At 49.8% G+C, this 24,447-nt stretch overlaps 8 protein-coding genes across 8 annotated transcripts; 4 read left to right on the top strand and 4 right to left on the bottom strand.

The window, feature by feature from the left end:
* Positions 1 to 613: 613 nt before the first annotated feature.
* N7477_003986 (uncharacterized protein) lies at positions 614 to 1,404 on the bottom strand (the record flags this gene model as incomplete). Its single annotated transcript, XM_056965649.1, has 3 exons — positions 614 to 727; positions 1,048 to 1,256; positions 1,362 to 1,404. 3 exons carry the CDS (start codon positions 1,402 to 1,404, stop codon positions 614 to 616), a joined length of 366 nt encoding a protein of 121 aa, XP_056825602.1.
* Positions 1,405 to 1,782: 378 nt separating this feature from the next.
* On the bottom strand, positions 1,783 to 3,120 carry N7477_003987 (uncharacterized protein; the record flags this gene model as incomplete). The annotated part of the gene is made up of 6 exons (XM_056965650.1): positions 1,783 to 1,970; positions 2,100 to 2,112; positions 2,287 to 2,410; positions 2,624 to 2,741; positions 2,858 to 2,951; positions 2,992 to 3,120. The coding sequence occupies 6 exons, from the start codon at positions 3,118 to 3,120 to the stop codon at positions 1,783 to 1,785; spliced, it is 666 nt and encodes a 221-aa protein (XP_056825603.1).
* A 1,830-nt stretch (positions 3,121 to 4,950) lies between these two features.
* On the top strand, positions 4,951 to 6,343 carry N7477_003988 (uncharacterized protein; the record flags this gene model as incomplete). The annotated part of the gene is made up of 2 exons (XM_056965651.1): positions 4,951 to 5,087; positions 5,149 to 6,343. The coding sequence occupies 2 exons, from the start codon at positions 4,951 to 4,953 to the stop codon at positions 6,341 to 6,343; spliced, it is 1,332 nt and encodes a 443-aa protein (XP_056825604.1).
* A 284-nt stretch (positions 6,344 to 6,627) lies between these two features.
* N7477_003989 (putative PP-loop ATPase superfamily protein) lies at positions 6,628 to 7,873 on the top strand (the record flags this gene model as incomplete). Its single annotated transcript, XM_056965652.1, has 2 exons — positions 6,628 to 7,555; positions 7,599 to 7,873. The coding sequence occupies 2 exons, from the start codon at positions 6,628 to 6,630 to the stop codon at positions 7,871 to 7,873; spliced, it is 1,203 nt and encodes a 400-aa protein (XP_056825605.1).
* Positions 7,874 to 8,449: 576 nt separating this feature from the next.
* Positions 8,450 to 12,596, bottom strand: N7477_003990 (putative Ras guanyl-nucleotide exchange factor RasGEF; the record flags this gene model as incomplete). Its single annotated transcript, XM_056965653.1, has 6 exons — positions 8,450 to 8,901; positions 9,176 to 9,329; positions 9,417 to 11,353; positions 11,592 to 11,774; positions 11,890 to 12,214; positions 12,339 to 12,596. The coding sequence occupies 6 exons, from the start codon at positions 12,594 to 12,596 to the stop codon at positions 8,450 to 8,452; spliced, it is 3,309 nt and encodes a 1,102-aa protein (XP_056825606.1).
* Positions 12,597 to 13,887: 1,291 nt separating this feature from the next.
* On the bottom strand, positions 13,888 to 14,548 carry N7477_003991 (zinc finger HIT domain-containing protein; the record flags this gene model as incomplete). The annotated part of the gene is made up of 2 exons (XM_056965654.1): positions 13,888 to 14,410; positions 14,478 to 14,548. 2 exons carry the CDS (start codon positions 14,546 to 14,548, stop codon positions 13,888 to 13,890), a joined length of 594 nt encoding a protein of 197 aa, XP_056825607.1.
* Positions 14,549 to 15,247: 699 nt separating this feature from the next.
* N7477_003992 (NifU family protein) lies at positions 15,248 to 16,306 on the top strand (the record flags this gene model as incomplete). Its single annotated transcript, XM_056965655.1, has 3 exons — positions 15,248 to 15,532; positions 15,585 to 16,121; positions 16,178 to 16,306. The coding sequence occupies 3 exons, from the start codon at positions 15,248 to 15,250 to the stop codon at positions 16,304 to 16,306; spliced, it is 951 nt and encodes a 316-aa protein (XP_056825608.1).
* Positions 16,307 to 19,106: 2,800 nt separating this feature from the next.
* N7477_003993 (PSP1 family protein) lies at positions 19,107 to 21,705 on the top strand (the record flags this gene model as incomplete). Its single annotated transcript, XM_056965656.1, has 3 exons — positions 19,107 to 20,472; positions 20,524 to 21,139; positions 21,195 to 21,705. 3 exons carry the CDS (start codon positions 19,107 to 19,109, stop codon positions 21,703 to 21,705), a joined length of 2,493 nt encoding a protein of 830 aa, XP_056825609.1.
* Between the last annotated feature and the right edge of the window lie 2,742 nt (positions 21,706 to 24,447).

A 24,447-nucleotide genomic window follows, 5' to 3' on the forward strand; every position in this document is an offset into this window, starting at 1 on the left:
GGCAAACGATAAGTGATACCTTCCTTATATTAATAATAGGCAGCAATAGCATTAATAGCTTCGGTGCATTAACACATTTCTTGGTCTAACGTCGGTGATAGCAGGGTTAAAAGACGCTCAATTAAATGCTTCTGAGGCTCTGGTAGCTCCTCCGTGTGCCGTAGTTTTGTCGTCACCGACTCGGCCAGTTTTATCTCGGACAGCTGCCGCTGTACTTCTAACATAGGCTACTCCTGATCATATTTCAGTTGAAGCTGCGACAGTAATACGTTTCTAGCCCGTTCTATTGCACTATTAAGCTCTTGGTTTAGCTTTTGATAGCTTTTATATTTCGGACTTCCCTAGTGCTATAAGAGTGGGCGGCCTAGTTATTAACGAAGTGTATCGCGATGCTGGATAGGGACAGAACTTCCAGGCTATTCATTAACTAAGGAGGCTTGGGCAGTCGTTAATTCTTGTGGTCGGTCGGGGTCAATAGGCCGGCTCATTCGATAAGCTATATATATAATATCGTTATCTAGATTAAGACCTCGGATAACGGCAGGAAGAGTCTTATTAGTCCGTCGGTCGAGGTAGTACTTCAAAAAAGCGCGAGTATTGGCGTGGTGCATGATTAGGTTGCGAAGTGAGTTCGCTCGGTATACCGGAAAACGGGTATATCGTCCAGGGCTAAATCAAGCAGCAATATAGGCTCGTTGTAACCATCCCGGATATTCAAGCGAAGAAGCTATTCTGCGAAGGTCAGAACCTCCTCTCCTTTAACTCTCTTAAGGCACGGTCTGCAAAAAGCAGCCCTAGTAAGAAGACGTGAGGACTGAGAATAAGCGACGGGTCAAACAAAATCCCCGGCAGGATATATGTATTTCCAGAGCCGTTAAATTAATTCTATTCGAAATTAAATCTATTTAAGCTTCGAGTAACCTATCCAAATATCTGCATAACTGTCTATCTACACCATAGAGGTCCCGTAACAGTCTTATGAGAATTATTTGTATGCCGCTAAAAATATATAATCTCCATAAACTTCTTATCGCAGATATTATATACGATCATCGCGTTAGACACGAGATTTTGCAGATGCTTTCGCTTGATATATTTAGTGACGTCTCTATAGGAGAAAAACTTTTGAACACGCTTTCTGATATCCAGATCTTTTTGGCCCAAACATATAAAGCAAAATAAGGGCCGATGATCCCTTATAACAGATTGTAGGGCGGATTCAAAAGGTATTCCTGTTTGAGAGCTGACCTCTATCGCTTCATTTTCCGGAAGTTAATTATTAGGTATTTTAGTCTTAGCAGTTTAGTTCTTAGCTCGCTTATTCCGTAGTAAACGGCAGGTATCGCCTTCCTGAAATTAACAATAAGTAGCCACTGTATCGATAGCTTCAGTCCGTCTAGCCATCTCTTCCTCTATAGTAGGGCGAGGTAGAGTCAAAAGGCTCTTAATTAGTCGTCGCTAGGGCAAAGGGACCTCTGTGGAGCATTCCAGCGATTTAATTAGAGACTTCGCTAGCTAAGAACCGGATAATTGGCGCTTTATCTCAAGCATTAGTTGCTCTTAGTCATATTTGCTTTGAATTTATGTGAGTAGCGTATTTTGTGCGCGCTTCTTGGCTCCGGCTAACTCCTAGTTCAGTTTCTTATATATCTCGTATTTTGTTATTCCTTTGTGTCTCGACAGAGGGCGCCCTAGATCATAGCTAATATTATCGCGCCGGCGTATTAGATCCGCAATTTGCGATTAGCAATTAACAGAGGAGGATTGCTCGGTTATTAGCTCTTATAGGCGATCTAGATTAATAGTTCGGCTTATTTGGTAAGTCGCGCGTATAATATCTTCCTCTGGATTAAGGCCGCGAATAATCGTAGGTAAGTTTTTGTTAATTCTTCTACTAAGGTAGAATTTTAAAAATATCCGAGTATCGGCATAATATATCACGAGATTACGAAGTGAATCGCTGACGGAACCTAAAGGACACTTAGTTTATTGACTTTATAAGACTAATTAGGGTCACTTACCACTACTATCTAAAGCTATTCCTGCCCTATATCGTAAACTATAGGGGCGTATTACCTACCGGATCCCTGTGATCATACCTATCTTCTTAACCTATAGCTCCAAAGTTAAGTAAGGAAGCATCTTATTAGGTAAGATTCCGATTCTATCTAAAGTCCGCTCAGATATCCGGAAAACCGGCATATTATCTATCGCTGGATCAAGCTATAACCGCAACTTATTACACTTATCGCGAATCTAGAGTCGAGGAAGTTGACTTATAAGGACAAGAACCTCTTCGCCGTCGACGCGGTCAAAGGCCCGGTCTATAAAGAGAAGTCCTAACAGGAATATATATAGGCTAAGGACCAAGGAAGGATCGAAAATAATTTCGGGGAGGATATACGTATTTCTAAGGAAGCTTATTAGCGGGAAGAAACGGCGACTAGTTCAACGTACTTAAAAGTCCTTAGCACCCAACTACTCCTTAGTGAATTTAAAGGTGAACTTAATTATAATTCGATATAGACCGCCTTACGGGTCACAGAGGAGGCTCACTTAGATATAACGATACCGTAGATTAAGGATAGCTTGCGGCCGGTTTATTATAAGCCCCGTAAGTTACAAGAAGAGTCTAAGCTTAATACGATAGCGGCTATATCCGAACTTTTTCTTCGTTATACTAATGGTGGTCTCTACGACTTTCGCTAGGTCCTCGATATCTATAGGAGGTTTATCTCGCCCTAAAATTGATAATTTATACTTTTTGGCTAACCGTCAAATTACCTAGAATCAGACCCAAATCAATCTCGGATAATAGACGAGGCCATTTAGGCAAGGGTTAAGAGGGTCCGTATACTCAACGCATCCGGCGGTTCATTTAGTTGTCGATCCGATTTAAAGTAGATCTTTCGTAGACTAATCGAAAAACTTTCCAGAATATGTCCAGAGAGCTTTTGCACTTAATACCTAGGAGTCTCCTTCCATTTTTACCGCGTCGTAAATTAAGAGCCCACTCAAGGAAACTGTACAATATCGGAATCGATATACGGTAATATTCCTCGTTAGGGTCTTTTTGAATAAAATAGCAGAATCTTTATAATATATTTGTGAGATCAACATATTCTAGGTAAGCAAGTTAACGCATATAAGGTAGCACTTACTGGGACCATTTCTCCTTAATACGATCGAGGAGAGCCGTAGTGCCCTTTCCGTAATCTTCCTATGTATAGACCGTTTCGTCAAAGTTTCGAAGTTACTGAATATAGTAGTCCGGTATGTGTTCATTGTCGGCAAAGAGTAAGGCCGTATCGTTAGCATAATATGTTTGATCGGCCTCATCCTTAGGCTCCGTCAGATCGGTATCTGAACGGCTGTCTGCAATACTTTCTCTCTCGGAATACTCGCTGTCGCTGGATAACTGACAGTCGGCCTTACGAGAGCCGCGGACTATAATAGCAAGGAATATGGCTCACGGATGACTGAGACCGACTGACAGAGGTTCTCAAGATCGACCTATATTTTGCAAGGCTAAGGGTGTTTCCAAGGCAAAGACCGAGAAAGGAATCTCGTCGCTGAGACTGGGGAGAACAAGGAGCGCGACTGGATCGAGACGACGAGGGCAAAGGAGCGACTGTCACTGCCCTTTAAAGGGCACGAGTTTTGGAGTGCCATTTTTGGCGCCTTTAAAGATTGGGGTCCGAAGGCTCAAGGAGAGTCGAGAAAGGTATGGGAGGTGGAGTGGAGTGGGTCCACCGTCCAAGGGGAAGTCAAAGAGCTGGAGGCTGAGGTGTGATCCACATGGCTGCGGCGCGTTGAGGTCGTCGGGGACGGTGCGTGCCTGCAGTGGTCGGGTGGGTGGCAGGAAAAATGGCAGATGGGCGGCCAAAAACGGCGTCACTTGCGGCCATTTCTGGCCGTCTTTCTGCCGTCATCTAGTTTATAGTAGTATTTAGTTTTCATAAAGGTACGTTACTCTATACTATAGATTATAAAAGAAGACCGATAACTAGCTAGGTACTTTAGATATATTATTTAGTCTAAAGGTACGGTGTGACCTATATCTTCTTCTATATACTGTAGTGGGAGAATTGGTGACATAATGAGCCTATGTGTGGCCTCAGGCATGATTTAATGTCTGCAGTGCATAGTACATCTCCAGACACACTTGGAGGGAGACAAGTCATCTACCCAATTCATTCAGGATTCACCCAATTTCTTCTATCCATGATGCAGCATTAAGATTATCCCGCACGGCCGCAACAGGGCATCAGTACGGCCTCACCCAGCATCCTCTACACCAGACAGGCAGTGTGTGTGTGTGTGTGTTGTCCAGTCTGCATCGCCAGACAGCCATCGAGCCGTTCCCATTTCAATACATAATTAACACTCACAGATACACGCTTATCGTGTTATCTGGCTGATGTGTCTTCCGCCGGGCCGAAGGCCCGGGCTGCGTCTTATCAAGGATATTTAGTCATCATTATAGGATGGTGGTAGCACAATATACAAGCAGATAGGATCGAACCTCTGAGAATACGAGAGATTGCCAGCAGTGAGACTGCGCGGAGATTTCGCCACGATTCTAGCCGACGTAAAGTGGCAATCTAATGCCATGCTGCGGTCAAAGAATGCCGCAGACGATTGCTGGATGGTTCATGAATGGTTCGCGCTACCGGGGTGATCCATGCAGTTCTGCAGCTGCGCGTTACACCACATGCTCTCCTCGTCTAAGCTGCAGCCTCTACTTCTGTCTAGCTTGGGGGCACATTCCTCGACGAAGAACCGGATTGCATCGCTTTTCCCTGGCTCGGGAGTTTATTTTAGTCCCATACGTTCAGAAGGTCCACCACGAGCCGCTGTCGAGTTGGCTTTCAAGGTTCTAAGGTAGGATCCTAATATGCAGGCTCCCTCCTTACTAAGGGAAGCTGACATTCAACCTAGCCGACAACCATGATATGGGATTACTATCAGGGGAAAATCCTGTTCATTACAGGAGGAACGGGATTCATTGGCACCGCGGTTCTCTACCGGCTTTTAACAAAGGCGCCACCAAGGCACATCTACATTCTCTGTCGAGGAGGCTATGAGTATGCCTCTAACCCCTAGCAGACCAGATATTAAATCTGCAACGCTGACATGGAAAAATAGGAGAGCGAGGGAAAAATGGGAGAGCATGCTTCCGGCTTCAATTGCGAACACTCTCTCTGGAAGTAATCGCATGACAATTCTCGATGGCGAACTAGGAGATACTGCAACCATGGACTTGCCCGAAGAGACTCTTCAAATGCTAAAAGAAAGAGTACATATCATGATTCATGCCGCTGCGTCAATCGAGCTGAAAAATTCACTTCGAGAACTGTCGTACACGGTCATTGCACCCACTCTATGTCTCACCAAGTACGCCCTGAAGTTCCCCAACCTGGAGAAATTTGTATTTCTTTCAAGTGCATACGTCAACGCCCATCTTTGGAGGTCCAGCAATTCTTGTGACGTCGCGGCAGAGGAGCGCCTTTACTCACTCGGTGGTGACGACAGTTCATGTAAGACAGCCCCTGACATCTGGAGAGAAGTACAGGCATCAGGAACCTCGACTGAGTACGCCGACCATGATTTCCCTTGGCCATATGCCTACGCCAAGCATCTGGCAGAGAGGCTTGTCTGGAACAAGGCCTCAGAGTGTGGTGCATTGGACAACATTCTTATTATTCGACCTTCGGTCATTGGCCCGGCCGAAGAGTTCCCATATCCCGGCTTCACGACCCCGTATTCATCGCCGTCCACAGCGTGTGCAGCTGCGTATGCAATGCACCCTGGACGAAAGATTCAACTGGCGTCTCGATGTAAGAACCCGGAACGAGAAGCTACCATTGACGAGGTTCCCGTCGACGTGGTAGCTGAGCGAATCCTTGTGCATGTAGCCCTGGGAACGAATGGGATCGTTCATGCAGTCAGCGGAGAGAAAGGTCGTTTGAGGCTTGAAGAATGGTGGGAAGCATTCAAGAAGGAGCGTCGTCTGCCTTGGAATGTCAAGCCTGTTTGGACCTCCGAGGACTGGCATTCAGCGGATCTCCACCATATTGCCAGAAACTTCAAGATCATCGGTACTTCCTTTGCCTTTTCTGAACACAAGACGATTCAGGCGGCGGAAAAGATCGAATCAAAGGAGCTGGAGCATCTTAAACTCTTCGCTAAGCGTGATAAGCCATACTCGATGGCCCATCGACGGCATCACATTCACCATGTGGCACGACAGATGGCGAAAAAGAGCCGGTGGCCCAATTGTTCCGTTGGCTTGTTGACTCGGAAAGGGAAATCACCATTTCCTTTCACTGAAAAGGTGTAAAATCGGGATTCGAGAGAGACAACAAAATTGCTTTGACTGGATTTCGGAACGAAATTGTCATTTGGTCCTCTCCTACTGTCCATATTGAATGTCATGCACTTTTCTCGGTTCTTTTGTGTCTTCAAATCGCATACATTGTTAAATTGAAACTTTGAAATACGATTAAAGTATGGAGTGTACCAATGGGAATGAAGATAATCTAGACTCACCAGTTGGTCTTGGCGCGGGGAAGTAAATTCTTTTCCTTTTTTGCCCCTCCGCAAGAATATCCAACCATCACCACCATGGCCCCGACCCTGTGTTTCAACTGCAAGGAGGCCCGGGCGCTCATTATCCGGCCTAAGAACCGACACAAGCTGTGCCGCGCTTGCTTCCTCGAGGTTTTTGAAACCGAAGTCCACGAAACCATCACGGCCTCCAACCTCTTCTACCCCGGCGAGCGCGTGGCGATCGGCGCCAGCGGCGGCAAAGACAGCACCGTTCTCGCCGCTGTCCTCAAAACACTTAACGAGCGATATGGATACGGGCTGGATCTGTGTCTGCTCTCGATCGACGAGGGTATCCGCGGATACCGCGACGACAGTTTGGAGACAGTCAAGCGCAATGCAAAGCAATACGACATGCCGCTCATGATTGTGGGATACGGGGAGCTCTACGGTTGGACGATGGATCAAGTCGTGGAACAGATTGGCAAGAAGGGTAATTGTACCTACTGCGGTGTGTTTCGACGACAGGCGCTCGATCGAGGTGCGGCGCGCTTGGAGATCAAGCACGTTGTCACCGGACATAATGCGGATGATGTCGCTGAGACGGTGATGATGAATTTGCTTCGGGGTGACTTGCCTCGACTTTCGCGTGGCACAAGTATCGTGACCGCGTCCGGCGCGTCGGATATCAAGCGCAGTAAGCCGCTCAAGTACGCCTACGAGAAGGAAATTGTGCTCTACGCCCACCATCGTCAGCTCGATTACTTCAGCACAGAATGTATCTACTCGCCTGAGGCATTCCGTGGCAGCGCCCGTACCCTGATCAAAGATCTAGAGAAGATTCGTCCCAGTTCGATTCTGGATATTGTCAAGAGTGGCGAGGACATGGCAGCGCTTGTGCCTGGTGAAGCAAACACAAATGGCAAGATGTGCCGGTCAAAGGCGACAGCAGACGATGAGGCGGAGGCCGGTGGCTGTGGAAGTCAAAATGGTCGATCCAGCGGAGGTGAAATGGCCGCGATGGAAACTCAGCTAGCTGAGAACGAAAGTGCGGAATCGCGAGAGACGGGAAATACAATTGCCCCAGCAGCCCAAACCTGTCATTGCGAAGACCCAGAAGCCTATCAAGAAACAGGTCATGGGTCATTGTGAACGCTGTGGCTACATTTCGAGTCAGCGTGTGTGCAAGGCGTGCACTCTTCTGGACGGCCTCAACCGTAATCGACCCAAGACTGCTATCGAAGTCAGTGTAAGCATGGACGATGAAGAGATCAGCTCGACTTTGGCGAGACAAATGGAACATTCTCAGTTGACTAACAGCTGAATGTTGACCCGGGGTGCACTTTGTTTTTTTTTTTCAAATGCCCGCCACCTTTTCTACACCCCCGGTCCTGGGATCCTTCTCGAGATTATTCTCAGCCACCGAAGGCCAGTCCCCGTTCGGTGACATAAAAGTCCTCGCTCTGGCCGCAGCCAAGTATGCTGCTTGAAAACCTCATAAAAGAGCCTGCTATGGAAGGACTTGAACTCCGCAAATTGGAGACTACGCCACTACATTATACCAGCGTGCATGGCAAGCGCAAAGTAATCCATCAGGACAGGTCAAATACATCAGACACTAGAATAGACAACACAAATTCCAAACACACATTCACAATCTTTCCGCTCCATCTATGATATTTTGTACAAGTAACAAAAGGAATAGTATACAGCCAAATCAGAAAGGTAAAAAAAAAAACGCCCAACCAAGCATGAAAGTACCTTCAAAGCCGGAGTTCACGCATCGAATGCAATTCCAGATGCCCCTCGAAACGTCGCAATGCTTCAAACGCGATCATTGTCGTAGTCGCAATCGGTGAGACAAATTTGCAACAATTCAAACCACCCGCGGAGAAGTCAATTACTCCTTACTCTTCCCCTCCTCAACCACATAGAGATCAGGCAAGTCCATACCAACCCGTCTGGCCGTCAATTTAACCTTTTCTTCCTCATCAAGGCTCATGCCTGGGTTGTACCGCTCCAACAAAGCCGAGTAGGTCCGCTGCGCACGAGCATATTGCGCCATCTGCTCAGCTTCTTGTATGCGCAGAGCGCGTTCCTCGTCGGTCTTTGGGAGGGAGAAGGGTAGCGCTGTGGAGTCTGCATTTGTGGCTTCGGGCTCGGAGCGGAAGATCGCGCGGATGCGTTGGTGCAGAGGGGAGGGAGTTGAGAGGCGGCGGTTGGGAAGCTCGCGTAGAAGGGCGCGGTAGGTGGAGCGCGCTTGGTTGGTGAAGTTGTTTGACATTTTGGTATATGTGTTTGGGTTCGGTTTGAAGTCTGGGGTTGAGTTGGTCAACGGAGCGTTTGAAGATGCTTGGGGCGAATCACGTGACAGACACAGTGATTTTATGAGAACAAAATTATGGATATTGGTAGAATCGAACTTTCTTCTAATCTAGTTACAAGAAGGAAAATCATAGGGATTATGCTGCGTGATTGCGAGTCATTGACAAGAATATGTACAGAGATATTGTAGATGAGCCTTTGGTATATCGCCGCTCGAACAAGAATCATATCTTTCATTTGGATCTCATCCAAAGGAGTACAAGAACTGGGCAATATTTATCAATCATTGAGGCGTAGCGACGTGAGATGGGAGCGGAAAGAATATCATGGGGAATGTAGGTGATTGCTGAAGGTTTGCGGTGGGAGATCATAGGACTGTGCTTTTTTTTCTGTTGAAATAAATTGCGAAGCTCATGCGCGTAGCCAGCCAAACTTCTTGCGTCCGGCTTCGCCGCCTGTGGATGGTTCGACCTGTAAACTGCGGGCATACAAATCCTGTATTCCGTTAGTGATTGGCCATTATCTGGAAATGATCATCTTACCTCTTCATCACCAGAGAGTTTGCAGTCCAAGATCAGTCGTTCTACATCTTCGAACTTCTGAGCTTGAGGATGTGGTGATCTCTGGCTCCGCTGAATGCCCAGAACCACTTCGCCCATGACCTCAAACTTTTTCCAGTTAATCCGAGATTTACTTTCGCCAACAAAGGTCTTGTTACCCTCTTCTGCTGACACTAGGTCTCGGCGATGCAGAGGAAGGAATGGGATGCGCTCAGAGAACGAGTTCTCCCAGGCCAGGCGGTAGGCGAAATGGCTTCGTTGGGTGCTCATCAGAATGACAAGCCGCATGAACTCCTTTTGGGTCTGCACAGGGATCAGTTCTCGGGTCTGTGTCAATCTGTGGACAGGAGTCCCATTAATAGCGGCAATAACGGCACCCAATCCGTTGTAATTATTCTGGCGTCGTAGTTTCACTGCGATGCCCATGAATTTCTCCATGCACCTTGCTCGATGCTTAGGTTTGTCTCGAAGTAGAATCATGCTCGCCACGAAGAAGGCCAGGTGGTTGAACTGTTTGATCATCCGGTTGACATTTTGCAGACTCCGGATTTTGTCCTTGTCCACTCCGGAAATGCTCACATGGCGAACAAGATCACGTGGCCGGAATGAGTTGTACATGATCCAGTCAATACGTGTCAGCTCTCGAGCAAAGTCCTCTTCGGGCGTCTCCATGAAGAAACGCCATTGGATTTTGCTCAATGGAGTTCTCCCAGTGAGGTCTAAACGCATGGCTTCTTTCTGTGCGGCTTCAAGGCTTAGAATGGTGAAGGATTGGTTGATGGTGCTCGAGGGTTTATCGGTATTAGAAGTGATAGACAACGTCCCCGATAGGCGGGATGTCGAATCGTGAGGTCCGTCGCTAAGATCTAAGGCGCTCATGCTGTAAATGGGATCTTCTTCCTCGTCGTCATGATCATCGGAAGTTCCGGTCAGGAAAGGCGCCGGTGAACTTCGCCCTGAATTGTCAAAGAACGTCTCCGTAAGACTAGCGTCGTCGGCATCACCATCCTGAAATGCCCAGCCAATGTCGTCGTCTTCGGCGTTGGAATCGAGATATGATCCAATCTCCTTGGCCGCAAACATGTAGAAATGACTTTTCTCAAGCGTATTCACGAAATCATTGATTCGCTTGCGAGTCTTGGGCCATGCAAAGTCGCCAGGGTAGTCAGAAGCCCACGAAGCAATCACGTTCAGCAGCCGGAGCTGATCTGCCATGCGGGCCAATTGGTCGGCGTTCCCAGATTCATTCTTTTCGAAGCGACTTATCAAGGCATTAAGGAGAGTTGAAGGGGCAGCGAATTTGCGATATAGACAAAGAAAGATGGCGGAGAATTTCGAATCCTGCTTCGACATAGGCAAAGCGACGAGGCGATCGACAAGCTCCTCAAAGCTCATGCCCGTCTCAGCACTGTGACTGCTTTCACTGCTCGGTTTGGGGCGCACGAAGGCGCCCGGACTCATAGGTTGACCGTCCTCCATTTCCTCGTCCATGTTCAAAAGGCTGTCAAAGGCGTCGGGACCCCCACTATTTCGCCAGGTACTCAGCAATTTCTGCTGGCGAGGTTGTTCCTGGATGGGGGAGTTGGTGTCTCCTTGCACAGACGGTCGACGAGCGTTCAGGCTTGCCCCAGACGGAGGAGTTTGCGGTCGCACCGGTTGGGAATGGCTTCTTGCATTTCGAGAAGAACTCGAAGCATGCTGTTGCGCCAGGTTGGAGTGGCTCCGGTCGGTAGGCGGACGGTGGCTCCCGTTCCCATGAACACTGGGATCTTGACCTGACGTCGTTGAGCCGCCAGCGGCTCCGGTCAAGGAGGGGGATTCCGAATTGGCACGGACGTGTTGCCGGTTGTGAGCAGGGGTAGGTTGAAAAGACTTTGTCGTGGTCCGCGGGGGAGGGGAAAGTGTAGAAGAGGAGAAGTCTGGGCGCGAATCACACAGACATTAGCTTTGAACGCCACGAAATCCTCGATGACTCCTCTGATTCTCCTGGGGCTCTGTCGATCGAGTGGGCTCTGACAGAGGCAAAGGGTAGCGAAGATTGCCGCGACCCACTTGGTCCGCCCACCAGGGTCAAGGCTCACACAATCACCCCCCGGCTAGATTGTGTCTCGTATATAGATACTACTCATGGCTCATGGATCGTAGATCGGGACATACCTCGATTAGAAATGACGCTTCGCAACACCAATGCAATACACATCTGCTGAGACCGTGGGGCCTCGGGTGATGTTCGGTAGATCTCGTACTGTTCGTGAGCCACACTGAGTTCGCTACCCTCCGGGCGAAGATCGCATTTGCAGGCAACCAGCAAGAATGGAAGTGGCGATATGTCCAGGGCATCTAGAGCAGTCCAAGTGTCAGTGTCAGCACATCAGATGATCTCGGTTGCATGTGCGAGACATTCGAGATATTTGCCAGGCAACTTCGGGGAGTTTCTAGCCGAGTCGAAACGTACCGAGCATTGCTGTAAGTTTGGAGAGCTTGTTTGGTTGAGTCGAGTCATACAGAAGCAGTACTCCATCAACCGTTGGCACGGAATCATCTTTGCCTACGCGAGGCCAGCTGATCCGTCTATCCTGGTCGATGGCAATTTGCTTGAGATCGATCTCCAGCAGACGCACAATGTAGACTGCTCCATCCAATGACATCTTCTTCCGGGTCGAGGTCGACGAGGGCGGGCTCTTCATATCCAGCGCGCATTTGATGAAGCTGGTCTTCCCGGCATCGTCTTCGCCCACCACGGCTATGGTCACTTCGGGAAGGCCAGTCTTGAGGGGCTCCTACAGATTCAGGAAGAACTGTTGTTAGTAACCAGCTGGATTCTCTTGAGTATTTCCCCATGATTTCCTTGGGGCTGTCGCATTTATTGCCCGGGATGTTCGGGTTTTCTTCTTCCCCACGTACCTCGTCACCGTGTCGGGAACGAGATGGTCTCAAGGCACCGGTGCTGGCGGACATTCCAGAGAGACTCTCGGCTTCCTCGACCAGTCTTTGACCACCCATAGTCCCCACACTCGGCCTTCGCCCATTGTCTAGTCTGTGTAGGTCGCCGTGGGGAGTGGACGCGGTGCGGTCACCCATCCCGGGCCGTGGCGGAGCTCCTGCGGGCATCGCCTGTGCTCTGTCACTAGAAGCCCGCTCGCGGCGGGATTGTGAAGTCATGGCGGGGGGCGAGGAGCAACGCCTCTAGGGCGAACGGATCGTGCCAACAAGCGGAAGTGATTAATGCGACAGTTCGAACTCTCGCTGCAGCGCATCCATTGTTGCCTAAAGGATCAGAGTCGAGAGACAGCCATCCGAGGTACGGAGGGGGTAGGGGGTAATAGGAGGTCGCTGAAGCTCAATCGAAAGTTAGGCCCGAGCTAGAAACCGGAGGGGAAGCAGCTCGTACCGGATCTCCAATACGTTTGACTTGGGGGTGAACCGTGGAACAGAAGTGGGAACCGGACACTTGAAAGCAAACAGCGGGAATCAACCTCCAAATCTCATCAATGGGATGAGAGAGAGAGAGTAAATAATGTTTTATCCATTAATTTTGGGGGGAGCTGAAGCGCCAGCGGCTTAAGAGTCAGTGGCCCATTCTCTCAATCTTTTACCCGTCGACCTATCCATTCCGATGCACTCATTCGCTGAGGCAGGAGAGCTGAACCTGAACACACGGCTTCAGCTGGGGATTGGACGCATCTACGTAATTTCCTCTGGCCATTCGGCGATACTCGCTTAGTGCTGAATCTATCCAGCGAGTCCTCTCTTATGAAGCTCTCTGGTGCAGGTCACCACTCCAGAAGCCGCATCCCCGAGGCGTGGTTTTCGTCCGTCTGACCATTTGACAGCTCCTGCAAAGAAACCCCCCCCCTCCTTCCCCCTTCCGGATCTTTCCAAGGGGAAGACCTCTCCGTGCGAGCAGATCGTCACTGATCCACCGTGCTCGACCGCCTCCAACCTTCTATTCTACGTTAAGAGTCATCTCATTTTTAATACTCCCCATGGAGTCGGACTATCCTCCGAGACGGCGATTTCTTTCGTCGTGCTGACCACTTTCGACTCTTCTATTCTCACAGCCGTGCAAGGCTTCCGTACCCAATTTTTCGGATCTTGCATGCCGCTCGTTGGTCTCTAGTGGTCTGGCCGCACTGGGTCTCCGCTCCAGGGGGGGTATGGTTGACTGGATGAAAGGGCTGAACTGGTACGCTAAACTGCACCCACTCCGGGACTCGGTTGCGTAGAAGTTTAGTGGAAGATGTCAGACTACAGTCCAAGGAATACCCCAATCTCGCATACTCGAGTCGTGTCATTTCCACAATTGGCGCTACTCTAGAGACATTTCACTAAGCCTCAATCTAGCGTATGATCGTACACCCAGTCTCGGTCTCATCGTCCTGCAATGACACCGTGCGATTATCAAACCTCTGCGCCAATCCCCGCGTAGATTCTCAGATTTGAGACACCCCAATCATGTCGCGTGTTGCTGTTCCAACTGTTCTTGATGGCCGTGCACCAGGGCGAGAAATTGCATAAACGCCTCTGCGTTAGGGCCCGTCTCCGTTCCCTCTTCGCAGTCCTGCCTAAGTTTCCGTACCCTGCCTAAGCCGCGATTGAACCCTTTCTCCGCGGTCCAGTGGCCTCGACTACGGCGAGTCGGAGCTCTGCCTCCTCGGCCGTGACCTCGTCCTCGCGTGGGAGGGGTGTACCACTCTACCCATTGGTCTTCTTGTGTTCCTCGGTATATCTCATGCAGCTGATCGCGGAGCTGAGGGTGGCGGAGGAGCAGCTCTTTGAGGTCTTGGAAGGTAGCCATAGACCCAGGGAAGCTCTGGTATTGGTTGGTCTCGTGGTTCACTGCTTCTTGTGTGTGATCTCCATTCTGCAGCGGCGAAATGGTTTCGGTGGTCGCAGGTACATCGGGAGTTTCATGCGCAGGAGCTGCCTTGGGGGCACAGTAGATTTTATGAGACTGCGTGCATGCAAGCGAGCAGCTAAATTCAAAATAGTGATCATCAGTGACATAGCAGGGTTTTTATAGGTTAGACGTGGAAACCGTACCTCATCACTGCGCATGTTGGACAGCGATATTTGGATGGCTCCAAAGAACACACTTCACAGGAGCCGGCCATTTTTTTCAGATAGACAGAGCACTTGACAATCGGGTCGCAACCATTGTACCCGTTGAGTCTGTCCCTCCGGTTTCTGGGAATTAAGTGTTCTGTCCTGCAGCGAAGCCCTACTTCAGTATCAAGCAAAAATCGAGGAGCTCGGATGTTGATGCCTCATATTTCGGGGATCAATGCCCGCGTGATCTCTGCTAGTGTCGCACGTGACCTTGACCAACGTGACTGCTAGGTTATGTGTACTTGCTAAAATTGATAGATCGCTGGAAATGCTGATCTTTTGAGATTTATCGACATACTTAACTAAGGATCGCCATAGGAAATTTGATAACTAAGAACTTTGCAATTACCGGATTGCTTAGCTGGCTACATAGTTTTTTTGGTTAATCCATCTATTTTAGCATCACACCAGCATGCGACGTAGTATGCGCAAAAGCTGATTATGTCTCATCTGGTACAACAGCAACTAGGGCTTTTCGTTTCAGATGTTGCTCAATTTAGCTTCCGAATTTCGGCGCATACATCTCAAACTTCTATACTTTCATTGGCTGCCAAGTCAGCCAAACGCATTTGTCATACTCGATGATTAATCTACACGTGACCATCGAATTGCGTCAGAGTTAAACCCCGGCGCCTCTCCAATCCTCATAGACATATTTCTACATAGAACTCTGCGTCTCATATTGTGACTTACAATCACCAGATATGTCTGTGAGCTCTACATCTACAAACATGCTCAGGCGCGCACTACGTGGCACTCGGTTGACGTCCGCCTCCGAATCCTACGCCCGCGCTACGAGGCCCGTGGCCTTCACGCCCTCTAGGGCCGTGGCCAGTGCCGCTCGTCTTCCTACAATCACCGCCTCAGAGACACGTCGCCGACCGACGGTACGACCATATCAACAACCGATGGGCCAGAGTGATGTTGTTGGGTCGCTTTCCAGCAAACGCACCATCTTTATCCAGACCGAAAATACCCCGAACCCCGATGTGAGTTGATCGTTCTGTGAAACTGACCTGCGATTCTAACGGCTCCTATTAGGCTCTGAAATTCATTCCCAACCACCGTGTCCTGCCCGAGGATTTCCCTACCTCCTTCCTTGAATATCTTTCTCCCCGCGCTACTCTCGCTCCGCCGCACCCGTCGCCTCTCGCCGCCAAGCTACTTGACTCAGAAGGTGTCACATCAGTCTTCTACGGACCTGACTTCATCACTGTGACCAAGGCTCCCGATGCGAACTGGGCGCACATTAAGCCCGAGGTGTTCAGCCTGATCACGCAGGCCGTGACCTCGGGCGAGACTATCGTCTCTGTTGTGGAGGGTTCTTCCGCTGACAGCGCTGAAGGCGGCGGGGATGACTCTCTTGCTTATAATGAAGACGATGACGAGGTGGTTGGTATGATCAAGGAGCTCCTGGAGACGCGCATTCGCCCGGCTATTCAGGAGGATGGCGGAGATATCGAGTTGAGGGGATTCGAGGATGGCATCGTCATGCTCAAGCTGCGGGGTGCTTGCCGTACCTGCGATTCCAGCACTGTGACGCTCAAGAATGGTATCGAGTCGATGTTGATGCACTATGTGAGTAACTCAATTGCTGCTGGTATGTAATTTGCGGACTAATCATGATTGAATAGATTGAGGAAGTCAAGGGTGTTGAGCAGGTCATGGATGAGGAAGAGGTGATCTCAATGCATGAGTTTGCTCGCTTCGAGGAAAAGCTGCGCCAGCAGAAGGCGCTGCGGCTACTGCTAGCTCTCCGCTAGACAGTGCGCCGTAAACTGGATGCACTTTCCATTACCTGACACCAACTTGATGTGTTGGGTTAAGGCTCCCGTCATTGGGATTCCCAATTCAAGACTGTACAATATCTTTCACCCAGCTATACCTCTAGTTCATTGACTTGGCTTTGCCGGATCTTGAGGTTCGCTATCGCTCCGTTATGAACTTGTAGACTTAGCCACGGTAGCGAATGTGGGCCTTGTCTATTAGGTCTAGACCGATATTTGCCTCATGTACTGTAGATATGCGCCGATCTAGATGAGTCTGGTCAGTGGGGAGAGGCAGGTAGACAGCCCACATTGCGGGGATTTGATCAGGCGGGGAGCTTCCATTTCCGTCATTTTCGTCCCGGACCAGTGAGAAGCCTTCAACGCCTCCAACGCCCCTCTTTTGTGCCCATCCACATGTGCATCAAACGACTCGAATTGCCTTCACGGCCTACAATATTGAGACTATAGTGGAGTGGCGGGGCCCGCTTGCAAGACATCATCCCACTTACGTCAACCACCAGTTCCAGAGCTGCACGAATCTTGTGGTCATCGAATGATGCAGAGGGTACCGGAGGCTCGGAGAAGCAGATGATTCGCGTCCGTGGCAGTAATGGAAGTGATGGAGTCAAAGGGTCAAATTAGGTTGGTGCCGGGGGGGGATGGAAAACCCATTTCACCCAGGGTGTCTTTATCTCTATCTATGTGTGTATCACGGTTTTTTGTGGCACCGTGATATTTATGGCCGGAATGTGTTAGGGAGCCACTCCTCAGTCGTAGGGAAGAAGACTCCAGACACCGATCGACCCTGAACGCCTCGACCACGGGCGGGGGCCGATGCATGAGCTCTCCCCGCAAAACGTCGAAAACACGGGGAGATGAAATGCGACAGCATAGAGCCCCGCGCAAACCATGCCTATTGGATGCGTCCCCACGAGGATAAAGTGATGCGGCAATCCGGGGTACGTGATCCAGGTGACCTGGGATGACTTCATGACACCCGCCCACTCTCTTTCTCTCTCTTGTCTACTCACGACCTCTTTACCCCGCAAGTGTGCGACCCGATGCATGGGCCGTGTGCTGACAGGGGCTGCATCCCCCATGGCCCTCGCTTCAGACTACCCCCGCCAGACGATCGGCTTCGACCTCCCTCGAGAGACCCGCACGACCCGGACTAACCCTATCTGGGGCGTAGTGGCACCCTCCCTTGGGGAGTCCCTTGGGGAGGTGAAAAGCCTTGACCAGTGATGACCTCCGTAATGCAGGCTACTGGGCCGCTGAAATTATAGTAAAATCAAAGTTGAAGCAAAGTTGTACCGGTTGTAGCACGCCATGGAATCACCTTGTGGTCCGTGTCCCCTGAACATCAACTCGGCGCAACGTTGCCAGATCCGTCACTCCACCCTTTTCCCCCGCCTTCTCCTCAATCTTCATTCTCTCCTCTTCGCACCCCCCCCCCCCCCTCCTCTTTAATTCATCGACATGCACCGCCCTTGAAGGGTTTCGGTTGCTCTGCACTGCCCATCTTCCACTCTAGAGTTGAGACGTGAGACGCGAGACGTGAAAAGCAAGAAGCGTGGAACAAGCAAACGGAGAGCGAATCGTGAGAAGACACTCTGAAAAGACAAGTCGCGTGAGCTAGAGAGATTCGAGATTCACGTTCATCCTTCTCTTCTTGGTGAATTCGCGCACAACTGCAAAGTCCAAATCCAAACCAAAGTCCCCATCTCAAAAGTCCGCATCCGTTCGCCCCAAAGCCGCGGTCGCTTCGACTATCCTCGAGTCTTCTGACGAGACCAACGATCCCGCACGTCTGCTTCTAGTTAGATTTGTTGCGATCTTTTAGAGTGGTGAGTCGCCGTTCAGGGTTTCCCCTCCTTGCGACAGCTGCTCACATCTGGGGAATCTTGGCAGACACGATTACGATTACGACCTCCTTTCCCTCTAATTGTTTACTCCGATACAAGGCGTGTGAGATTCGGGCCACGGTAGACTCTAGATCATTGTCTCTACAAGGTACGTTGAGGATACTCCGAGCTCTGTTGCGTCTCTGCTCTATGCTCTCTGCTCCTTGGCCCGCATTCTGCGGGCGATGCGACAGGAAAGCTCCACCCATGGGGTCGGCAGGTTGTCGCGTGCAACTTGCAAACTCTTATCATTCTCTAGCCCTCCATGCCTCTCGGATTTATGCGAGTAACCGGACACAATGTGGGCAGGCCATGCTACTGCAGCGCGTTGAAATAGTCGGAGCCCCCCGCTTTGTCACAATGCGGCTCAGTCATGCCACCCACACGTGCTCCCCCTCGAGACACCAGGGTTCTTTCCTGCTTCTTTTTTTGCCTTTCTTCTGACACTTGACACTTGATATTTTTTTTCTTTTTTGTGGCCGCTGACATCTCTCCACCCAGTGCTGCGCATACCGCATTTCACCAGCCGTCCCTCGTGTCTTCGAAAGATTGAGATTGGCTGCTAATCTCCAACTCCAGGCGCGTGAAACAAAGACTGGTGCTTTGTCGCGTGTGTTTAACATAGCCCGATTGGCTCATAAAACGCCTTCTTACACCTTGATTTGCATTACTAGTAAGTCTGCGCTTTGGGTCTTCCTCATGTTCACCTCTTTTCCCGCACACATCACATTTCCAGCAGGGATTATATCTTGACAGAAAAAGATGCGATGGGTTATATTAGTTGCTCTCATGAAGATCATTTCTCTTTGACACTTTGCTGGACGTGCGCTGACCATATCAGTTCTCACATCAAAAGCACGGCTACGCCATCTACCACGCAAACCTCCGCAATGCAGTCAAATACCCCTCCTGTAACTGCAACGAATGCTACCGCCAGGCTTGAGAGAAGCCACCCCGGAGTACGCCGTTCCACGCCCGACTCGGAAGCGCTGGCTTCTTCAGACGATGACGGAGAGCATGCGCAACTCCATACCATCACCGCACCTCCAACAAAACCAGCTCGTCGGACATCATGGCTCAACGAGGTACCACTTGCAGTCCAACGTAAGCACTCTCTGTCAGGAGGCCCTCTGACTGGTAGCCCGTCGAACCCTGCAAGCCCGTCAACTGATCAGCCTCCTTGGGCAACAAACCCAAGCCCTGGGCTGAGCGGGTCTTTTAATTGGAATCAACCCGGGAACAGCTCTTTCCCATGGAGCACGGGAATTTGGAACAACCCTGATTCTCGCAAGGAACCACCGCCCCGTCTTTCCGAAATAGTGCCCTCTCCGACCATGACCAACCCTCCTCCCGCGCCTGGTTCTATCGGCGAAGAAATGCCGAGTCCTATCACTCGGACTATCTCGGGAGAATCAGCGATTCCATTTCAGATTCCACTGCAGCCAACTCCTAAAACATACCGCTCCCAGTCCTACTCTGTCGGTCAACTGGATCCCGAGTACCTAAGTATGATGGCGAACAAGCCCGGCGCGGGCGCTGCGTATCCGGGCGGTCGCTCTCGTGGTCCGGGACAGTTGTCTTCTGGTCAGCCGAGAGCGTCACGACCGAGTGTGCTTGGCGAGCTTGGACATGATCCTGCTATGCTCGGCCGCGTACGTGAAGATGAGGACGGTGACGAAAGTTTGAATGGCTCTGATGGTGATATGAACTACGCCGCTACCCAAGCCCGGACCATCGAGCAGCTGGCGCGCGAGAACGCACTTCTTCGTCAAGCTGCTGCTGCAGGCCAGATGGACAACCGGTATCGTGATCGAGCAAATTCTTCCGCTTCTGCCACTGGAACCCACTCGCTTCATCGTATCCGAGGTGGTGTTCCAGAGGAGCAATTGGGCGTTGATGATTTGGACGAATTGCGCGATATCCCTGGTTACAGTAACATGCGCAGCAACACAAGACGACGATTTTCTGAGCACTCGGCGAACCTTGAGCAACAATTCCAATCTTTCCCGTCCCCGTTGGAGAATCGTGCACTTGAGAATGTCCGCAAAGCTCATTGGCAAACATCCCTAGGATTCAGCGGCGTCGCAGATATGCCTCAGAGCCGTCGTCATTCATTTGCCGATATTCCGATGCGCCATGCTTCTGTTGGCTCCATTGAGTCGCATTCTACGGCTACTCCTCGGGCTGGGCTCGGAGATCACGATGATGGCTATGGCAACATCGACTACTCTAACCAGAACCCGTCGGCGCAAGCCCGTAAGTCTCACTGTCAACCTTCCTTGTTGCACACCTCTGATTATTACTCAGAATATTATTCCCGCGAGCAAACACTCCGTGGTGATGGATCGTCTGGTCTGCCGGCTTCCCTCAGTCAATATGCGATGTCTGGAGCCTATGGCCGTCAACCCCCAGCTCTGTCCCATGCCCATCAAAATCAGTTACTGTACATTGTGACATTCAAATGCCACCGTGCCGATGTATTCTACATTCAAGAGGATACCGGACTGCAGGTGAAGGCAGGCGATCTCGTCATTGTCGAGGCTGATCGTGGTACGGATCTGGGCACCGTCGAGCATGCAAATATCTCACTCCAGAAGGCGCGAGAGCTCAAACAGAAGTATGCAGACGAACACTACAGATGGCTTATGATGTTCTCCCGGCAAGGGCAAATGGAAGGATCGAATGTGACTCCTTCGGGTATTAACAGCCGCAGCGCAACAGGCGGCATGGGTCCTCATGCTCATGGGGCACAAGACCCCGCGACAGAGATAAAACCCAAGCTTATCAAGCGTCTCGCTCAGAACCATGAGATTCTGACTTTGCGCGACAAGGAGGGCAATGAGGCCAAAGCGAAGAGAGTTTGTCAGCAGAAGGTCGCTGAGCATCGGTTGAATATGGAGATTCTTGATGCCGAGTTCCAAATGTACGTTTTGATCGCTGATACATGTTTGAGAAATATCAAACTAACTGCGAAACAGGGACTGGAAGAAGCTTACTTTCTACTATTTCGCGGACTCTTACATCAACTTCAACTCGTTGGTCACGGACTTGTTTAAGATCTACAAGACCAGAATCTGGATGTCCGCAATTAACCCCGCTTCCTTTGTGACACCGCCAACTGCTGCCCTGCAAGGTGCGGGTGCTATCAGCAATCCGCTCTACAGTCAGGACGCACCGCCCTCTGAGCGCCGCCACCAGCCTGACGGCCGTCCTTATGGCGGGCGAGACGGCGCTGATGCCGGCCTCGAGGGAATGGCCAACCCCGGCGTGCTTCGCACCCCGTTCACAGATTCATACCAACCATTCGCCCAACCTACCCATCAAGACGCGCAGCCTGACCCATTTGCCCCGTACTCGCCCACCAGCTACGGTCCTCTGGAGACAGGCTTCTCTGAATTCTCAGGTGGCGCCGGCACCAACGGCGCCCGCATGCACCCGACACAAACGGAATGGGTTGGCCGATTCCAGGGCCTCTCGCTCAATTCCTAATTCATCCTCTCCTCTGTACAATCGAATACCTTCTACCCTCCCTTTCCCCTCACACCCTTCACCCCAAACCTTTACTTACCCTCTTCACGAATGAGATCTAGACCGACTCATTGAATTTTCTTATTTCTTATTCTCCCAATCTGCTTTTCGCGAAAGAATGTTTTCCCCTGGGCTCTGAAATCTGTTTCTGTTTACTTCCACCTTCTCCTGCGCTGTGAATCCCGTGTACTACTCAAGTTAGATCCATACCCGAGCCTTCCACAGGCTCGCACGTTCTTTACTGTTTCTGATTTTTTCTTTTCTCGTTTTTCATCCTGATAGACGAGGAAGATCGCATGGTGTGAATAATACAAGAATGTGTTGCGCTGTGCGCTGGGTTTGATGTTACACAAATTTTTGCGTCAAAAGATCCTTTCCTATCTGGTTTTAGTCAATGATATTGTTTCTTTTTTTCTTTTCATCGTTCTTTTTTTTCTCTTTGCTGAGGGTTCAACTGAAAGGTCGTCTCTTGGGAAATGCTTTCCTTTCTTTGTAATTTTGTGCTTTTGATTGTCCTATATTATACTATCACGTGTTACCAGATAATGGCTGAAAAAGGCGTCAGTCGACGGGGAAAATTAAAAAGGCAGCCATTCGGTAAACCCAAATTGTTGAGAGAAGCAAGAATCATGTGGGGCAAAAATAAATGGACTATTTTTCAAGATTTACATAACCCAGTAGTGGCGAGTGTTGGTTGTTCATTGTTAGATCTTTCTAGCTCAAGTTGTCGTGTGAGAGCTATATTTGATCATCGCTTCTGGGATGATGCTCACAACCTTTGAGAGCTAAATGTCTCCTAGAAATTGTGCCTGTCACTCCTGGGAGCGAGCCAGATTATTTTATTCCTCGGCTCTCTGACGATCAGGTTATTCCAGATCAATTGTCTCAGAAAGTCATTATGCTTGGGATTTTGCAACTAAAAACTTCCTTCCGAGATATAATGGCTCTTGAGAGAATTTTCTTGAGAGGGAATCAGTCACAGTACGGCCTGCTGAGGAGCATAGGCGACACAGGGGGTTACACGTCATATGAGCTGGCTCTTCGAGCTATGTCCATCTTAACCCAATTATTTTAAGGCCAAACCAGTAGCCTAGAGACGACAGCCAGCGCTGCCCAGGATTGACTTCATTAGCTTATCAGCCTGCTGAAGGAGTGGGTCTCCGCAGTGGCCTTGATTCGGTGATCTTTTCCGCGCAAGACAAGACACCGCTTTTTCCCAAGTACAACTGCGGCGCTGTCATGTCTAGTCTTACGGACTGCGAAAATTTTGTGTCCGAATAGTCGGGACGTAAAACTTTGGCGGACTCGGTGGGATCCTGAGACAGAAAACACTCCCAGGCCGAAAGGCCCAGTGCTAGGACGGTTAGGGCGGCTACTCGAAAGTGTTTGATAATGTTCTACACGCGCTCCCTGCCTTCATTGACCGAGCACGGACATGACGCGGAGCACATGCGGGTGGCCCATGGCATGAGCTGATTGGCCTTCTGAATATAGCAAGGCGCTGGTTGAGTGGCAGGTTGTAGAGCCTCAATCGAATGGACGTGTATAAATGCAGGGTTTAGGTGTCAGTGCATGAGCCGTAGAGCATTTACTGCCAACAGAAATTACAACTACAACATCAGCGACAAGACCTCTCGACTTAACATGACAGGTAACGATTAGTGCTAAGCTGTTCACGTCTAATAACATCTCAAACCTCCTTCTCAGAAACCATGTCTCAACCTCGCCCTCTTCCTCCAGCTCGAATACTGGGTTCCGCGGAAGACGAATCGCAAATCGAAGTAGATCAACGTATCTTCCTCAATGATCTCGAACGTCTACAACGCTTGATACATGCGCCAAATCGGATGACTAGACCATTTTCCTTGTTTCCTGCGATACGATATTTCCTTAATGATGACACATCACCGCCCCGCGTTGAAACTTCTTTGCTACCATATACCGTCCCAACCAGAAAACGGTCGAATGGTGCACGAGATGGCAGGTCCCGTATCCAATCACTCCATGCATCTGAAAATCATAACGATAACAGTAGAGTCGATGATACACCAATTTCTTCCGCTTTTGATATCCGGACGAATGAACACAAGCGCCGAATAGAAGATTTGAAAGAAAAGCTGAAATATATTTTCCCAGAAAGTGGATCTGCCATGGTTTTAATGTGCTGGGGTAAGCCATCCCATTGCTCAATCTTGCCTGTGCGTGTCTCCAGTTCGGAAGATGAAGTGAGTACATGGAGCGAGATCAATAAGGCCTGGTACAATCGCAGAGGTAATTGGAGAAAAATCATACCTGGATTGAGAGTTGCACGAGTTGACAGCGTTTGAGGTAAGATTGACGATATAATTCTTCCAAAGAAGTTCAATCATTAACAGTTTTAGCTCTTGATACTGGGGCTAAAGGATACCATGAGAAAAGCAGAGCAATGCGAATATGTCGGAGCATTTTCTGAGACTGACATATCTTCGGAGAAGAGAAGACTGGAAACTACTATTATAGACAATTGTGATGCCACATCCGGCTGTTTTTACAATTGTTACACAGATACAGCAGACTGTTATAATACAGCAGATTGTTCTTGCATGTGTTATGAGTGCTTTCCAGGCCTTGATTATGCCGGCGATTGCCCAGCCAAAATACTACATGATGCTAGACGGAAGCTTTCACTCTTGACAACATCCGCTACCATGAGACATGTCTTCT

This window comes from Penicillium maclennaniae (assembly GCF_028827695.1).
Source record: "Penicillium maclennaniae strain IBT 15551 chromosome Unknown utg000003l:1.0-5670915.0:1.0-5674809.0, whole genome shotgun sequence".
Classification (NCBI taxonomy): Eukaryota; Fungi; Ascomycota; class Eurotiomycetes; order Eurotiales; family Aspergillaceae; genus Penicillium; species Penicillium maclennaniae.